This window comes from Loxodonta africana, chromosome 1 (genome assembly GCF_030014295.1).
Source record: "Loxodonta africana isolate mLoxAfr1 chromosome 1, mLoxAfr1.hap2, whole genome shotgun sequence".
Lineage (NCBI taxonomy): Eukaryota > Metazoa > Chordata > Mammalia > Proboscidea > Elephantidae > Loxodonta > Loxodonta africana.
Window position 1 is genome coordinate 224,609,140 of NC_087342.1, and position 19,437 is coordinate 224,628,576.

The window sequence follows — 19,437 nt, forward strand, 5'->3', positions numbered from 1 at the left end:
ATATGTCAGTAAGGTTTTCCCCTGATGTAGACTGTCTGTAATCTCTTCAACTTGCTTACAAATCAACTGATAGTGGCCAGTATGCCAGGCAAACTTCATGTTTATAAGGAACCCTGAAAAAATTATTTAACGAAGCCAAAAAATGCCTTAATAATCTCAAAATAATGTTTTGTTGAAGTATTTAATTGGCATTTAAAATTTTTTATTATAGTCCAAGAATTACAGGTGGTAGCCTTTTGGCATATGTTAGTTTTTTCTGCCTATATATAAAAACAAATTTTGGAATAAAAATGATTTTATATTATACAAACTTTTATAATAATTTTTAAATTGAACATTGTATTTTGAATAGTCCCTCACATCATTGAATTTTCTTTGGTAGTGAGGTTTTTAATGACTTAGTATTGTAGGATTCGTTAGAGTAGTAGCTTAGTTAATTGAGAAAGAATATTAACTTACCAAAATCTGTAAAGGATTTACAAAATGAAGATAAAATAAAAAACTTACATGAATTTGTATATAACTTTATCAGAGTGATACAACAAATCTCTCTCCCTTTTCAAGCCTCGTTTACTTACTTACATACTGATTTTGTAATTTTGTGGGGGTGTTTTTGTTGAAAGGAACTCCTGTGACACCTGTTACTCCAGCCAATGTGGTCCAAGGTTTACCTGATCCCTGGGTGTCTCAGATAACAAATACAGACACACTTGCAGCAGTGGCTCAGATCTTACAAAGTCCTCAAGGTCAACAGGTGAGCAGCTTTTTTGTTACATCCAGAATGATTTAGAATTTATTACATGAAGAATTGTTTCGTAATACATTGTTTCATAACATACCACCTAGAAAGTGTGTATTTTTTCATTTTAGAAAAATGGAATTATACTATATGTTATTTTATACTTACTTTTTTTATCTAGTTAATCATCATGAACACATTTGTTATTAAATACTGTTTTATAAAAAACAATTTAGTCTACACCAAAATAATTGATTTTGCACATAGTTGGTGCCAAACACTGTTAGGTGCTATTGTTACCCCAGCAGCAAGATACGGATATCCCTTGTCTTGGAGAAGACCTTCTTCTATCTTAGAGGAGACAGACAGTAAACAATTGAACAGATAAACAATACAACATTTCAGGTGGTGGTATGTGGCTTCAGATAGAGTAAATCTATAAAGTGACTAGGTTTGTGGGAGGGAGTCTGGAGAGGGTAGCCAAGAGAAGGTGTCTTTGAGGACGTGGCATTTGAATTTGAATTGAGACCTGATGAAGTGTTAGTTACTGTTTTTATAGATCAGTCTGTTATTTGGCTGAAAGATGCCCCCTGGTGTAGCTTCAGTTCCAGGTTAAAAGGGCATCTTGTGGGCGATAGTCTTGGGGGCTCCTCCAGGCCTTTATCAGTCCAGTAAGCCTGGTCTTTTTTATGAATTTGAGTTTTGTTCTGCATTTTTCTCCCATTCTAACTGGGAAACACTTCTTTAGTGTCCCTGGTCAGAGCGTGGTTAGTGGTAGCTGGGCACCATCTAGTTCTTGTGATCTCTGGCTAAGGGACTTGAATTGATTTTTGTAGCCAATCTCAGACTAATTTCTCTTAGTTTTTAATTGATTTTTTTGTTGTTCTCCTGTTAAAGCATATCTGCAACTAATGGTCATTCTGTATCTGTAGTTTAAGTACTTAGAACCTATATGTTTTCCTTATTATATTGCATTGGCCATAAGTTCAGCAGAGGCTTTAACAAAAGCAGTGGTAGCAGTCTTTTCATTTCTCAGACTGAAGTAGAAGTGCTTCTTTTGTTGTTTCTCGGGATGATGTTGGCTTTGTTTCGGTAGATGTGTTCTTTATTACAGACATATTTTGCTCTCCGTAGATAATAGTATTTTTATCAGTTTTGAATTTGAAGTCATCAGCTGAGATATTAGTATGGTTTTTCTTTGTTAACTGATGAATATAATGAATCATATTAATAGAATTGTGCATAATGGTTCAGCATTGCAACCCCACGTATGTACTTCTTGGACACGATGCGTTTAATACGCTGTGATTTTTTTTTGTTGTTGTTTCACTTTTAAATGTGATTTTTGGCAACTGTTTTCTATTTGCAACTATTTTCACCTATTTGGAAGCCCAACTTAGTGATATGGATCGCTAGTTTTTGTTTGTCATTTAGTCTCAGTTTTTTAAATACCAGGGTTGTTAACTTGCTTCGTGAGATCAATTCAGAAGCTTTTACCTTTTTCTGTGTTCCACACAGTACAGCATGTGTGCTCCCTGCCTCCGAAAGATTTAGATGAACTTAATCAAGAAACTGCCAGGACTTGGTGTGTTCTGGGAAGGGTATTCTTTAATAACTTGTTCAGTTTCTTTCTTGGTTATTGTTACTCTCTGTCTTTCATAGTTGTACTTTTTTTTTTTTCCCCCTTAAATCTTACTGACTTTGGCATCCTCATGTGCTGTTATGTGTTGTGCTTTCTCTCTTTTTTAAAATTATACTTGCTGGAGTTCTTGCTTTTGTGTGTGTGTGTGTACATATATAAAAGACTATGTATTTATTGACTGATACAGCAGTTAATCTCGTTGTGAAATTAAGGCCAACATTGTTCCTTTTCTAGTTTCCTTTATGTTTCTTGTTTTCACCCTTAAACATTGATTATTCACCCGATTCTCACTGTTAGGAGTAACGCTGTTGCCTTCGAGTACATCAGGTGTTTCTGTAAAACTTTTCCCTTCATGTTCTCTGTAGAGGGGCAGGGGTAAGCACAGATAAACTTAGTCTCATGAGCAGTGACGTTTAATTACGGTTGAAGCACACTCTAGTAGCTGTTCTTAGAGCCGTGCGTGTGGTTTCCTTTTGAGACCTCATTTAGCCTGTAGTTCTTGGTTACCTTTCTTTGGCAGTGTGCAGTCTATTTTTCGTGTATATTTGATTTCATGCTCTTAACCACCGTAATCCTCCTTCAGTTTTGGACTGTTGATGTAGTTTTCTAAATAGCTTTTGGTCTCTGCCTCCTGTCTTACCTTTTTGATGCATTATTTTATTTCCATGCAAGATTAATCTTTAAAGATGGTCCTATACATCTTAAACATACACTCAAAAACATTCAGAATTTGCTTATTATACATAGACTAAAATCCAGCTTTATTATCTTAAAAATCCATATTATCTTCTTAGTATTTAAAATTATTCTCAATATGACCTGTTACTCCTTTCCAACATTTTTTATTACTATGTTTTTAAGTTTCTCTGAATTAATAGTAAGTATTCTCTTCACTCATGTTGCTCCCTCTTTTGTATTATCATCTGTTTCTTTGCTTGTCTGATACCTTACTTTCCCTTTACTATTAAAGACAGACTAAACTTTTTCAGAGGTTACTCAGTGTCTGAAGTCCGGTAGCATTGTATCATTTTATTGGTGCTTATTTTTTTCATTCGTTCAACCTTCAGGTACTTACTGGGACCTGCAGCGTTCAGGGGAAATCCTCATGGTGTAGTGGTTAAGAGCTACGGCTGCTAACCAAAAGGTCAGCAGTTTGAATCCACCAGGCTCTCCTTGGAAACCCTATGGGGCAGTTCTGCTCTGTCCTCTGGGGTTGTTATGCGTTGGAATCGACTCAACAGTAATGTGTTTTGTTTTGTTTTGTTTGCAGTGTTCAGGGCATATCCAGCCACTTTCTTTTCCTAAAAACAGATTTTTAATTGCAATTTGGTCCATAGTCAATATTCCACATTATCTCATGGTCCCAGGGCTCCTAGTGAGGGCTGGTCCCCAGGAGAGTCTTTGCGTGGAGGACCCTTTGTGCCTGGCCTCTGGAACCCGAAAGTCCAGTAGGCCAGGTACAGTTGGAGTGCATAAAAGTAATCTAAATTAGAAATTAATAAGAATCATGAGAGAAGTAAAATGAAAGGGCTTTGGAAATTGAGAATTAGGGAAAATACATTTGGCAGAAACAGTTTGTTCAGGGGAAGTTTTACCGTGCAGATCACAATTATTTTGATTTTAACAAGCTAGGTGAGAAAGCATGCTATTAAGAAATGGGTTGTGCAATCAGACTACTGAAAGTAACAGAGGCATTCCCCATCTTTCAGGCCAAAATGTGCCCCACTTGGGTCTGTCTTCATCTTGGTGGAAATACTGTCCTTCCAGTTGCTGAGACTCAAAACCTTAGAGCTATCTTTGGGACCTCTTTCTTTCACTCTTCACATCCGATCTGTTATAAATCCTGAATCCGATCACTTCTCACCACACCGCCACTAGTTCAAGGCAAGATCCTTTCTCACTTGTTATATTGCAAAACAAAAAAAAAAAAACCAAACCCACTGCCGTCGAGTCGATTCCGACTCATAGCGACCCTGTTGGACAGAGTAGAACTGCCCTATAGAGTTTACAAGGAGTGCCTGGCGGATTCGAACTGCCGACCTTTTAGTTGGCAGCCATAGCACTTAACCAACACGCCACCAGGGTTTCCGTTATATTGCAGGAGCCTCTTAATTGGGCTTCCACCCTTGTTCCACTACAGTCTGTTCTCAATACCTCTGGCAGTGACTCTTTTAAAACAGAAGAGATCATGTGACTCCTCTGCGTGGGCTCTTCCAATAGCTCCCCATTTTACTCAGAGGAAAAGGCGCCCACGTCCTTACAGTCGCTTCACAAGGCCCTGTGTCATCTCCGTTTGAACCATTGCTCTCTTACCATGTGTTTATTTTTTATTTTTGTTGCTCTTCCTTTTGTATTATCATCTGCTTTCCGTCATCACCTCTTCTCCCCTGTGGCTCATTTACCCCAGCTACACTGACCTTTTTCTGTTCCTTAGGTACACCCATTCCTCCCTTTCCGACATGATTAGATTCCAGAGACCAGGTTGTTAGGCGAAAGTCAGCCTTCTGTGAAAACTATTTTTTTCCCCCATGTTTTCAGACCATTTATTTGTCTGATTTTTTATTTAGAAGATACGATCATAGAAATGATAACAGCTAAGATTTACTGATGTGCTCATCACTGTGATGAGTCCAGCTATGGATTATTCCTCTGCAGAGAAGAAGGCTTGGAGAAGATAAAGCTGGGCTGTGTGACTGGAGGGCCCACAGCTTAACCATTTCACAGGCCTAACCACGTCACCATCCTCCTGTCCAGGGTCAGAGCTTCCCTCCATGTGCTGCCTTCAGGGCTCCACTCCCACCCTTGCATACTTTGCATTCAGGATCCCGGGAGCCTACTTTGCCCTGTAGTCCTGCCTTGGGAAGGTCACCAAGACTTGGCTTCCTTCGAGAGCACTGGGAGCCTGGCTGAGTACCTGCCCTGCTGAGGCAGAGGGTTCATGCCTGATTCGGCTCACTTTGGGATGTCATTAAACTCTCATGCATTTCTTCCAAACACCCTCTCCAGTGCTTCTTTCCTTCCTCCCTTCCCACTCCACAGCAATTTTAAGCTGCAGGGCCTCAGGCTGCGTAGGAGCAGGGGAACCCAGAATAGGCACCTGTTGGCTTGGTGCTGCGTGCATGTCCGGTGCCACCTGCATGTCCGTTGGGAGGTCTTGGCCACGAAGTAGCCAGCTCGGTGTGACAGTTGGATGCTGCAGGGCAGGAGGGACGGAGGGCGTGGGGCTGAGTGACCCAGCTTCCAGGAGGCCACCCTCAGACTCTCCTTGAGGGAGGGTGGAGGGTACACTCTGCAGCCATTACTGCTGTGTGCCCACTACCTCGTTAAGGTGCAGAATAGTCAGATAGTAGATTTTTATTATTGTCGTAAATGTGAAACGTTGGAAAATGAGGTAGTCGATAAAGTGAGAAGTAGATGTGTACTACTTAAAACCGTTGTACTTGCTGTTTCCTGTATATGCGAAATACTCTCTTTTCCCATATATTCATACAGTTTCAGCCTCCTGTAAATCTTTGTGTGTTACCTCTGTAAGGCTTTCAGTGACTGTGTTGTTTAAAATTGTAAACTCTGCTCCTCATACCTGCACTTTCTTCCCCTCTCACCTGCCTTACTTCCTTCGTTAGCACTTACTACCTTCCATTATGTTACATCATCTACTTGTTTATTATGTTTATTATCTGTCTCTTCCCACTGGAATGTTAGCTACATGGGCCAAGGAATTTTGTCTGCTTTGTTCACTGCTGTATCTCCAGTGTTGAGGTTATAGTAGGTGTTTGGTATAGTTTTGTGGAATGAATGAATGAAGTATTAAAAAAACCCAGTGCCATCGAGTCGATTCCGACTCATAGAGACCCAACAGGACAGAGTAGAACTGCCCCATAGAGTTTGCCAGGAGCGCCTGGTGGATTCGAACTGCTGACCCTTTGGTTAGCAGCCGTAGCACTTAACCACTACGCCATCAGGGTTTCTGAATAATGTATAGAGGGTATAATAAAAGGTATTTTATACTCAAGTTGCGTGAAGGATAAGGTGGTCTGTGCAAGTAAGTCATTAGGGACAAAGTTGAAATGGTAGACCTAAGTGTGGGACTTGGGCTTGGAAGCCTGTATATGCTGGACTGAGGAATAAAAGATTCATTTGCTGAGAAGTAAGGAATTGCCAGAGATTTTTCTCTTGGAGGCACATGACCTGAACTGTGCTTTTGGGAAGAGAAATTTGGTAGCAATATAAGATGGATTGGCGAGGAGAGAAGTCTAAAAATGGAATGTCTTTCTTTTGCTAGCAGCAGTGATGGAAAGGAGGTGATGAATATGTGAAAAATGATAGAATCATGGACTATCAAAAAAGTCTGTTGTTGGCAGGTGCCAATGATTTGGTTCTGACTCATAGCGACCCTATGCAGAACAGAACGAAACACTGCCTAGTCTTGCACCATCCTTACATTCGTTGTTACGTTTGAGCCCATTGTTGCAGCCACCATGTCAGTCCACCTCCTTGAGGGGCCTCCTCTTTTCCACTGACCCTGTACATTACGAAGCACGATTTCCTTCTCCAGGGACTGATCCTTCCTGACAACACGTCCAAAGTATGTAAGACGCAGCCTCCCCATCCTTGCTTCTAAGGAGCATTCTGGTTGTACTTCTGCCAAGACAGATTTGTTTGTTCTTTTGACAGTCCGTGGTATATTCTATATCCTTCACCAACACCACAATTCAAAGGCATCAATTCTTCTTCGGTCTTCTTTATTCACTGTCCAGCTTTCACGTGCATATGATGCAATTGAAAATACCATGGCTTGGGGCAGGCGCACCTTAGTCTTCAAGGTGACATCTTTGCTTTTCAACACTTCAAAGAGGTCCTTTACAGCAGATTCGCCCAGTGCAATATGTCTTTTGATTTCTTGATTGCTGCTTCCATGGGTGTTGATTGTGGATCCAAGTAAAATGAAGTCCTTGACAACTTCGGTCTTTTCTCCATTTATCATGATGTTGCTCATTGGTCCAGTTGTGAGGATTTTTGTTTTCTTTATGTTGAAGTGCAATCCATACTGAAGGCTGTGGTCTTTGATCTTCATTAGTAAGTGCTTCAAGTCCTCTTCACTTTCAGCAAGCAAGGTTGTGTCATCTGCATAATGCAGGTTGTTAATGAGTCTTCCTCCAATCCTGATGCCCTGTTCTTCTTCATATAGTCCAGTTTCTTGAATTATTTGCCCAGCATACAGATTGAATAGGTATGGTGAAAGTATACAACCCTGACATACACCTTTCCTGACTTTAAACCACTCAGTATCCCCTCGTTCTGTCTGAACAACTGCCTCTTGATCTATGTACAGGTTCCTCATGAGCACAATTAAGTGTACTGAAATTCCATTCTTCGCAGTGTTATCCATAATGTTATGATCCACACAGTCAGATGCCTTTGCATAGTCAGTAAAACACAGGTAAACATCCTTGTAGTATTCTTTGCTTTCAGCCAGGACCTGTGAGACATCAGCAATGATATTCCTGGTTCCTTGTCCTCTGCTGAAACTGGCCTGAATTTCTGGTAGTTCCTTGTCGATATACTGCTGCAGCCGTTTTTGAATGATCTTTAGCAAAATTTTGCTTGAGTGTAATATTAATGATATTGTTCTATCGTTTCCACAGTTGGTTAGATCAGCTTTCTTGAGAATAGGTATAAATATGGATCTTTTCCAGTCAATTGGCCAGGAAGCTGTCTTCCATATTTCTTGGCATAGACAGTTGAGCACTTCCAGCACTGCATCCATTTGTTGAAACATCTCAATTGATATTCCATCACTTCCTGGAATCTTATTTTTCGCCAGTACCTTCAGTGCAGCTTGGACTTCTGCCTTCAATACCATCCGTTTCTGATCATATGCCACTTCTTGAAATGGTTGAACGTCGACTAATTCTTTTTGGTATAATGATTCTGTGTATTCCTTCCATCTTCTTTTGATGCTTCCTGTGTCGTTTAATATTTTCCTCATAGAATCCTTCACTTTCGCAACTCGAGGCTTGAATTTTTTCTTCAGTTCTTTCAGCTTGAGAAATGCCAAGCGTGTTCTTGCCTTTTGGTTTTCCATCTCCAGCTCTTTGCACATGTCATTATAATACTTTACTTTGTTTTCTCAGGCCACCCTTTGAAATCCTGTTTGGTTCTTTTACTTCATCATTTCTTCCTTTTGGTTTAGTTGCTTGACGTTCGAGAGCAAGTTTGAGTCTTCGCTGACGTCCATCTTAGTCTTTTCTTTCTTTCCTGTCTTTTCAGTGAACCTTTTGCTTTCTGCACGTATGATGTCCTTGATGTCATTCCGTAGCTCGTCTGGTCTTCAGTCATTAGTGTTCAATGCGTCAAATCTATTCTTGAGATGGTCTTTAAATTCTGGTGGGATATGCTTAAAGTTCTATTTTGGCTCTCGTGGACTTGCTCTGATTTTCCACAGTTTCAGCTTGAACTTGCATAGAGCAATTGATGGTCTGTTCCACAGTCAGCCCCTGGCCTTAACCTGACTGATGATACTGAGTTTTTCCATCGTCTTTTTCCACAGACGTAGTTGATTTGATTCCTGTGTGTTCCATCTGGTGAGGTCCGTGTGTATAGTTGCCGTTGATGTTGGTGGAAAAGGTATTTGAAATGAAGAAGTCGTTGGTTTTGCAAAATTTTGTCATTCGATATTCTGCACTGTTCCTGTCACCAAGGCCATATTTTCCAACTACAGATCCTTCTTTGTTTCCGACTTTTGCATTCCAATCACCAGTAATTATCAATGCATCCTGATTGCATGTTCGATCAATTTCAGGCTGCAGAAGCTGAAAAAAATCTTCATTTTCTTCATCTTTGGCCTTAGTGGTTGGTGCGTAAGTTTGAATAATAGTTGTATTTATTAACTGGTCTTCCTTGTAGGTGTATGGATGTTATCCTGTCACTGACAGCGTTGTACTTCAGGATAGATCTTGAAATGTTCTTTTTGATGATGAATGCAACACCATTCATCTTCAAGTTGTCATTTCCAGCATAGTAGACTATCCACAACCCACTGCCGTTGAGTCGATTCTGACTCATAGCGACCCTGTAGGACAGAGTAGAACTGCCCCATAGAGTTTCCAAGGGGCGCCTGGCGGATTTGAACTACTGACCTCTTGGTTAGCAGCTGTAGCACTTAATCACTATGCCACCAGGGTTTCCAAAACAGAACACATAAACGTCAATATCCTAGGCATTACTGAGCTGAAATGGACAGGTATTGGCCATTCTGAATTGGATACTCATATGGTACACCGTATGAGTATACCTGTCCATTGCAGCTCAGTAATGCCTGGGATATTGACGTTTATGTGTTCTGTTTCCCTTTTTATGATCTCCATTCTCCCTAGATTCATACTTCGTGCATTCCAGATTCTGATTATTAATGGATGTTTGTAGCTGTTTCTTCTCATTTTGAGTCGTGCCGCATCAGCAAATGATGATCCCAAAAGCTTGACTCCATCCACGTCATTAAGGTCAACTCTACTTTGAGGAGACAACTCTTCCCCAGTTGTCATTTGAGTGCCTTCCAACCTGGGTGCTCATCTTCCAGAGCTTTGTCATTGTTCAGCTGCTATTCATAAAGTTTTCACTGGATAATTCTTTTCAGAAGTAGGCTGCCGGGTTCTTCTTCCTAGTCTGTCTTAGTCTGCAAGGTCAGCTGAAATCTGACCACAGCGAGTGACCCTGCTGGCATCTGAATACCAGTGGCGTAGCTTCAAGCATCACTGCAACACACAAACCCCCACAGTACGACAAACTGACAGACATGTGGCGGGCCACTGCAATTTGAGCTTCTTTATTTCCGAAAATATTCGCTACAAGTCATGACTTTCTAATAGTTGCTTAGTTCACATCATCAGAAATCACAGCAAGAATGCAACGAAATGTCTAGACTTTTAAAAATGTAAAAACCAGTTCAGTGTATATAGTCTTAGGTTGGATCCAGTTTGCTAATTTTCTGAACAGTTTGGAAACGGACTGTAAACCGGGTATTAGGTGACATTATGGAATTATCTTATGGTAATGATATCTAAAGTAATTCATAAAGAAAATGTTCTCATTTTAAAAGGTACCTATTGAAATATTTCTGTCAGGAGGAGAGATTTTCCAGAGGGAAAAAAAAAAGAAAAAGAGTAGAAAAAGGGTCAGTAAGAAATAGTAATTGCTTGAATATGAAATCAGACACTATGGAGGTTTTGAACTGGGTGGAGGAGTAATGGTGCTATTGGGAAAAATGGAGATAGCAAAAAGAACACTTAAAATATGAAATAAGACGTTTTGTTTTTTAGCCATGGTGATTTAGAAGATTCATATCTTATATTTGTTGACCTTACTAGTTTTGTAGCTTCTTGAGTACAATAACTTAACTCTCATATATTTTTGTGTTTTCTTTGCTGTCACGTTAATAGTTTTGTAGCAAGTATTTATTTGATAAATGACCCTAGTTTGTTTCCTTATCTTACTATCTTATGTAGGCATGAAATTATTTTACTGCTGTTACCCTGCTTACCAGTAGCTTTGCTATTTTTATTTCTCTGTCTAAACCGATATTTTTCAGATTCAGCTCAGGTTTATGTCTGGATTAGGAAATTATCAGTTATTTTTCTGGGGCGGTTGTAGGGCTTATGTACCTACGACTTATCAAGATCTTACTGTTGTGTCTGTTTTTTTAAGAAGGATGGGTGAATAGTAGGAACTGGGTTTGTTTTCCGCTCATGTTGACATCATTCACCTTTAATAATGAATTTTCTTAACCTCAGTCTTTGTTTCAAGAACATCTTTTAAAACAAATTTCTTTATTCCTGCTTTCAGGAAATGTATTATATGGTATATTTGAAAGATGGCAAAAGCTGTTTGTTGTTATTTACAGAGGTTAAGGATTAATTGAAGGAGTGAAGAGTGTAGCAAAAATAAGGGGCCACCTGTGATGAGTTCTTTTTCTGGTTGTCATGAGAGGACCACTTTATTTTGTTTGAAGTCCCGTGACTTTCCAGAAGCAAGATACTCCCATTAAGGAGTGTGTTGTATGGCAAAAAAAAAAAATCTTTTGTAAAAAAACTTTTCAGTTGACAGATATTTTTCCTTGCTGTCCAAAGAATGTAGGATGATTGATTTTATTGACTAGTAAGGTTTAAATGGGCAAGCCTATAGACAAGACCCAAAGCCTGTTTTGTAATAATTTTCCTTTTTTCCCCTCCAGCTTCAGCAGTTAATACAGACTTTACAGCTACAACAGCAGAAGCCCCAGCCTTCCATTCTGCAAGCCCTGGACGCTGGTCTTGTAGTTCAGCTGCAGGCGCTCACAGCACAACTTACGGCTGCAGCTGCAGCGGCCAACACCCTGAATCCCCTAGAACAGGGAGTGTCTTTTAACAAGGTAGAACTTTTCAGATATCAGACCTGTTCTATGTGACGTAAAGAAGTTAAATATTTTATACACTGTCACATGTGCATTCTAATTCCATATATTACATTTTACCATAGAACTGTTTTAATATCCACTGTGCTGCCTAAGACATTCAAAATTTTTAAAAAGGCTTCTGAAAGAGATTAAGTAGTTCCACTTGAAACTTTTTAAATGTTTTGTTTTGACTGAAAGGTAACTTGTCAGCAAAATTACGTATTCACCACTGGGGCAAATGATTATATTCTAAACTTTCTGATGGTGTTTTAATAGATGCTACAAATATGTTAATTATGGTAATTATGCTCAAATGAAAATGGTTTAATATGTAACATCTTAAAGAGAAATTAAAATACCATGATAAATTGAGATTAACTTTAAAAGTTAGTGTTTTTTAAAACGAAAATCTTTTCGTGTGTAATTTACTGTGTGATATCCTAAGTAATCTTGGTTAATTATGGTAATACTACAGTGTTTCCCAGAAGTGTCATCCATATTTTCTCATTTCCACTGCTGTTATTTTCATAGGGAAATAAATATTGATTTATTGGATTATTATTTAGACTTTTTTGCTTTCAGCGTGAAAGTCTAAATTAGCATGACTCTAAATAGCTTGACCACATAAAAAGTCTTTGAGCATTCAGAAGATAACGTAGCATTCTTAGCAGAGAGCTATACTAGGATGACGTCTGTTGCTCATGTATGTAGGTGTTTCTAACAAGCTGTGTGACCTGGAAAAGCTATCTGTAATTATGTTCCTCTTTGGTCTTCTATAAAATTGGAGTGTTAGAGTTTATCCTGCTAATTCCATGATTTGTTTTATTAGATAAAGCAGTGTATGTCAAAGTGCATTAAAGAAAAGTAAAGATTCACTCAGATAAAATGTTTTATTCTATCCTAGTATAATATTAAATGATATAAAATATTTATATAAAAAGTGATAGAGATAAATTAATGGGATATCAGTGACATTCATATTAACATTTGTAACTTTCATTTGTGTAACATGCTTTTTAATTTGTCTCTTTTTTTTTTTCCCTCTTAGAAGCTGATGGATAGGTTTGATTTTGGAGAAGATTCTGAGCATAGTGAAGAACCCAAAAAGGAAATTCCAGCTTCTCAGCTGTAAGAATTGTATTTTTCTTTATAATCTTATTTTTTCTTTTTTTTAACACTGCATAGGACTTTGCCATCTGAATTGCTAATCTTACTTTGAATAAGTTCGGGGTTGTTATTTTCAGGCTGTTGAGTTCTAACGTTCCAGAAAGGTGAGAGTTGCTATTTTGTTGCCTTAATGTATTTTTTTTTTTTTTTTTTTGTGACTCTTCTCAGATCTTTGCCATCAGTTAGGATATATCAAAGTTCTCTCTAGGAAAATTGATTAATATTGATAAGTTTAGTTATCTTCTCTGTCTTTATCAGGCATTAAGATACATAACTGAATTGTAAGAACATTGGAAATACTAAGAAAGAACGTTGCTTCAGTTACCAAAGGCCACTTCCAGGATGTAGGAGAAATTCTAGGACACACCAGACTCATCAGAACTAAGGATTGAGATTGTAGTTTTTTTTCTTTTGATAAAATGGATTGTATGTTTTTCTTTAGATGAGTGATTTTTTCCTCTGACAATTCTACAGAACCTTAGATTCTTTGAGGAGGGTCTGTAAAAGGACCAGGGGGGAGTAGGGTTTTGGAGAATAGGTGGATGGAAGGTGGAAGAATGAAAGAGGGGTGATGAAGGGAGAGGAGCCTCTGGGATACTTGTTTCTAGCAGATATTATTGGTTTTATTTATTGGGATAATGTGAGATGGTTTTTGATAATGGCATTCCGTTTAATAGAATGAAAAACTAGTATTTTAGGTTATAAATTTTAAAGTTAGTAAGAACTATTTGAGATCATTTAGATAAATTTCCTGAACAGTGTAACAGTCTGTTAACAGTCCTGATGTGGTTATTTATCCTGTGTTTTAATGCCTTCTATGACAAGAAGTTAAATAATTGTCATTTTGTATGTTCTTTTTGTTGAACTGAATCCGGTTTCCTTAACTTACTGGTCTAAGTTTTGCTTTCTAAAGCAAGGCAACAGATTAGCTCCTTTTTTTTTTTTTTTTTTAAGAGGTATGGCCTTTCAGAATTTGAAGCTAGGTATTGTTCTTCCTCTTAGGTTTATTTGGTCCAGATGAAGCATACTCCCCCCTCCCCGCCCCAACTGTTTCAAGACTTCTCACCATCCTGATGGCCGCTTTTGGGATGCCCTCCTTTTTGTTCATGTCTTACCTAAAGTAGACAGCCATAGACATTATCAGGTATGCTAACAAAAATAGTGTTTAGATAGGAAGCCATAATCTAACTATACTGTGGGAAATTGACACCTGGAACTCTCGGTGTCAAGATAAGATATGAACAAAAAAGAGGGCATCTCAAAAGGGGCCGTCAGTATGGTGAGAGGTCCTGAAAAACAGTTGGATAAAAGAAGTGTTCTCTACGAACACATAAACCTAAGAGGAAGAGAGCATATTACTTCATATAATTTTTCTGGCCAGTTACAATTGTAGACTTCATCTGTACTGATTGATAGACCATTTCTCCTACTCTCTAATGGTTAGAGAGGTCCCTGGGTGCTGCAAATGGTTTGTGCTGGACTACTAACCTAAAGGTTGGTGGTTTGAACCCACCCAGCTGCATCACACAAGAAAAGCCTGACATCTGCTTCTGTGAAGAAGATAACAGCCCTGAAAACCCTGGGGAGCAGTTCTACTCTGCAATAAATGTAAAATGTAACAAATATAAAATGTAAGAAATACTCTGTAACAAATGAGGTCTTCAGGCAACGGGTTTAATGATTAGAGAAGGAGTTAAAGTGACAGTATTTAAATACTTCTGTTTTTTGTGTTTGAGATTTTCTTAAAACACTCTAATGTAATAAGCACTAACTTATCTGCTTTTAGTAGCATGAAACAATAATATCAGATCTTCAGCAGAGCACCTCTTAACATGTTTTCTGTATTGGAACACTGTTGAAGAATGTATTTCTATTTTAATTTATTAATCAATGTCCTGAAGTATTCCATTTTTGATGCTAATATATTGAAAAACATTGTAACAGAATATATGTTTTATTGAATTGAAAATTTTTTTCATTGATTAGTGGATTTTAAGATACGTTTTCACCTTTTTTTCTTTTTAGTCCTCATGTTTCAGAGTCTGTGAACAATTCCATTTTTCATCAGTTAGCAGAACAACTTCAGCAGCAAAACCTCGAACATCTTCGACAGCAGCTCCTGGAGCAGCAACAGCCTCAAAAGGTTTCTCACCCCATCTTGTGGTCTTTAGAGTTACTGCTTCTTACAGTCTGTAAATGGGTGTTTTGGTTTTTGTCTTAATAGTGTATTTTCTAATCTGCTTAGTTTTTATCAGCCACTTTATTTAGTGATAGGTCTTCACCTATGTATTATTAGGTAGATCAGTCTTTCCAGAACTTTATAATTTTTTTCTGTCACCAAAACTTGTTCTGGCAACTTTTACAAATTGATTGAGAGCATGGTAGGAATTAATTGCAGCATACTGGGAGTGTGGAACAGAAATCAGAGATGGTATTTCAGAATTTCTACTGAAAACTTCATGTGCTTTGCTCCTTACTCAGTTCCCTATCAAGCAGGGCAATGGTGATTTTGCTGTCGATGATAAACAGACGGCTGCCTTTAATTAAACCACTGCCTTGTGGCAGAAACTTTATTAGGCACATACGGTCTTTATCAGGTAAGTGTATGATTCCCATTTTACAGCAGAGAAAATTGAAGCTTTTAGTGAGATTAAATACCTAATAGCTAAAGTATATAGCTAATACCATAATATCATCAGTCTTAAGACACAACATTATTTTATGTATAGCCAAGAATTTAAAAACACTTCCAAGTGAGGTATAACATGCGACTGATGTGTAAGAATCTTACAGATTTCAGGAATGATAAAATGTGAAAAAGTATTGCCCCTTTGAATCAATAAAATATAGTAAATTACAGAGCTAGAATTAAATCTATTATAAAACCTATTTTTTCTCCATATGTGAAGTGCAGGTATAGACTGCTCAGAATAAGAGGGTTAGGAAACCACCTCCCTACATACCCTCCCACTTCTTTCTAATATTCAAAAATTTTGACATTAAAAATTTTTTTAACCCAGTACCACAGACTTTTTTTTTTACGTATGAGCACTGTGTTGTTAGCAAATGCTACGTACAAAGATGACTGGAAAAGGATCTGGCCTCCAGTAGCCTCTTCTCTAATGGAGCACATATATTTGTATGAGCTCACTTCAGAATACAGTGATTTCTGTAGTCGAGGTGTGTGTGAAAGACTGAGGGAATACGGAGGACGCGACAGTTCCTTTATATTGAAGGGACAGCAAACTTTAGACACTGATGCGATCACAACTTGTCCTTCTAATGCAGATAGTAAATGTGAAGTGGCTACTAATGATATTTGCTGGCCTGGAACTCATGCCTGGGATTTTGGAAAAGGAATTCCATCGTTTGTTCTGAAGAAATAATTCTGATTGGAGTCAGGATGGGGCCATGTTTTATGTCCAGCAAATATATCTGCCTGAGAATTCAGGAACTTGAAGATAATTTTAATAAGTGGCATTAAAAGTTGTAATTCAAAAGAAACATGTTGTCAGTGATAGAGTAATACAAATCACAGAGCCGTTACAGAGGCAAGAGGTAGTAGTGATGTGAGACTTTATCCAAACAACAGATTTGTTCAGCTGTAAGCGACATTTGAATTGTCTTAGTCACAGATTCATTGCAGAAGGTGTAGCAGAAGCAGTAAAATCAAGGTAGTACTTTTGGCGAGGTTCTAATGAACACCGAAGTTATCAAAGTGAAAGTTACTGTAAACTTGAGAGGGAGTGATACTGTCTCCAGAATCTCACCTATCAAAAAAAGAGCAGCTTGGGCTTAATTAGTCTATATATTAGTTGCAGAATTTCAGAGCATATAGTAATATCCTTTTGAAAGGTGTAGAAATTTTTAAAAGCGTTGCTTATTAAAAAATAAGTCTGAGGAAGAAAAGGGAGTAGTGAAGAAAACAACAGTAGTTCACATAGTGAATAAAACCTGTGATAAAGCGGAATGAGAAAGTATATCATCAGAGTGACAGTTCAATTTAATAATCATGTAATTAGCTCTGCCAAACCACCTATCTTAGTGTATTTAAGATAGGGTGGAGTGTGCAGAAAAATCAGGCATTTCAGCGTGGCTGCTTAGAAGTTGTTGCAGTGTCTTAGATTACAGAGTAGGATTGATAGTGCCACTCTACTCATTGCAGCTCTGACCACACCTGGAGTACCTGTTGAGGTCTAGTCTCCATAATGCTAGAGAACCATTGAAAAACTGGAGCCTTTTGAGAGAAGAATGGCCAGAATTGTGAAGGGACTAGAAATCATGTCATAAGGGGAATGATTTCTATTGTCTTGAGTAAGCTGGAGTTGATGATTTTGATAATTGTTATATCAGAATATTCAGAAGGTGTCAGGAGAGCTATATAGCTCAGAATGACATGCCAATGGTGAAAATGGTAAAACTGGTAAGAAAGGCTTTTAAAAGAACCTTAGGAATAGAGATGTAAAGAAGATTCAGCCACTTAATGGTAAGGAGCTATCAGTGGAATATAAAAAATATATACCTTATTTTACTTCTGAAAGTTTATATACAGGAAAATATAGAAAGAATAGAATTAAACATGATGAGGCTTAAGATGGAGGATTTATTAAGAGTCCTGCATTACTGTAAATGGGTTGATGTCTCAAGTAAATTGTAAGGGTCCTATGACTGTGGGCTTTTAAGACTTTTAAATCAGGGATATTCTGTAGGCATAGCATATGTGGATTTCAATAAGGCATTTGACAAAGCCTTTGCTGTCACTTATACAACCAGAAATAGAGTAGATTTATAGCTGATCAAAGTGTGACAGTTGAGTGATAACTCCAGTCTTGGAAGAAGTCTGCCAGTCGCTGTTGTCTTTGTCTTCTATTTTATTCAGTATTTTTATTCATGCTTTGTATAAAGACGTTGAAAAACTAGGGATGTATTCCAGGATGTAGTCTAGGGTGTATATTAGTGCACCAGGAAAAACAGTTATTTACCACCGGGGTCCCATGGGCCCTCTTAATTTTTTTCTATTTTTAAGTCAACTTACGAATAACTTACAGAGGTGAGACTAAAGGGATGGATAGGCTTTATTAGAAATTTAAATTGAATTTAAATGTAGCTAACCATTTTGTTATCAGTTAAACTTTGGTGCATAAATTCCAATAGGAGTGCCACTCGGATCATTATCCAGATGTCACCCATTCTTTTAGCAAAACAGAACAGCCCAGGTTCTTCTTGTGGTATACTTTTAGATGAAGTCCTCCTTGTTGAATGCCTATTTGGATGAAAATAACGTATTTCCTGTTTTGTCATACAGTTTTTCACTCATCAGTTCTTGAGCTTGAGAAGTATATCCAGGGCATGGCCATCTGAAACCTCAGCCTGCCGTTTCACTTGCATGATAAATTTTGTTCATTGGAGTCTGGAATACAGTTATCTATTTCTTTACATTCATCTTCTGATTTGTCTAATAATTCCTGTGTCAGTTTTCTTTGCTATTATGGGCAAAGATAAAAATCTGAATATTCAGTCTCATTCAAGGAGAACTAAAAACAGACTTAAGAGATGGTGTCTCCAATCTTTTTTGTACCTTCCTGAAATAGGATGCAGTATTTCTGGCAGTGTAATAAAACTGAATCACAATGATTTATTTCACTATTGAATCATCCTTCTCAACTATTTAATTGTTTTAGTCTTTTTTTTTTTTTTTTTACATAATTGAGAATAGTTGATAAATAATTGAGTAATAATGAAAGAATTTATAAATTGATGAAATACCGAATTTTCAAGATAGAGGAAAATAAACCTCTATGTCCTGTAACTTAGATTTATTAAAGGGTCCAGTGGATCTAATGCTAATTGCAAGAGAGAATAAGCTTTATCTTATTAAAGTAAATGGTTGGTCTGTTCTTCATAAGAACTCTAAGAAGGAATCCTTTCATGTAGGTAAAATTATTCAAAAAAGAAACTCAAAAATTAAAGTTGGTTGCAGTGGACCCTGATGGTTATACCAAGGGTTAACTCATTAAATGGATAGTTAAAGATGAGAAACAAACAGAATTGGGGTAGATATGAGGCTTAAAGTGAGTGATGAAGTAAGCAATAAATGTATAATGAATATGCGACTACTGAATTATGGCCAAACAATAAAGGCTGAGAGTGAGGTTGAAACTTAGCTTGTTGTATTGCTAAGAATTCTCTTGTACCATTTTAAAGGCTTAAGGCGGTTTAAAATATATTTGTTTGGTGTGCTCTGGAAGACTAAGGTTATTTACTAATTTTTTGACCAGTGTTGTATAAAACCAAACCAAACTCATTGCCACAGAGTTGATTCTGACTGATAGAATAGGCGTTTAACTAATAGCCTGCAGTCGGTCTGATGTTAACTTCAGCTTTAATTTGTTTCCTAAACTTTGCACGTTTTACTTGTCCTTGGGGGACGTTTCCTCATTAACAAGTTAAGGTACTTGG

The 19,437-nt window shown here is 37.8% G+C and overlaps 1 protein-coding gene across 6 annotated transcripts in view; it reads left to right on the top strand.

Annotated features, from left to right (window-relative positions):
• Positions 1-19,437, top strand: part of SCAF8 (SR-related CTD associated factor 8) — a 95,700-nt gene that overhangs the window by 47,767 nt on the left and 28,496 nt on the right. For 5 of the 6 annotated variants that reach the window (XM_064292571.1, XM_064292555.1, XM_003403954.4 and 2 more), the window contains 4 exons: positions 624-754; positions 11,611-11,787; positions 12,860-12,939; positions 15,004-15,121. In XM_064292571.1, coding sequence (XP_064148641.1) covers positions 624-754; positions 11,611-11,787; positions 12,860-12,939; positions 15,004-15,121 — 506 coding nt within the window. The remainder of the gene's footprint in view (positions 1-623; positions 755-11,610; positions 11,788-12,859; positions 12,940-15,003; positions 15,122-19,437) is intronic. The other variant, XM_023545572.2, reaches the window with a different exon arrangement.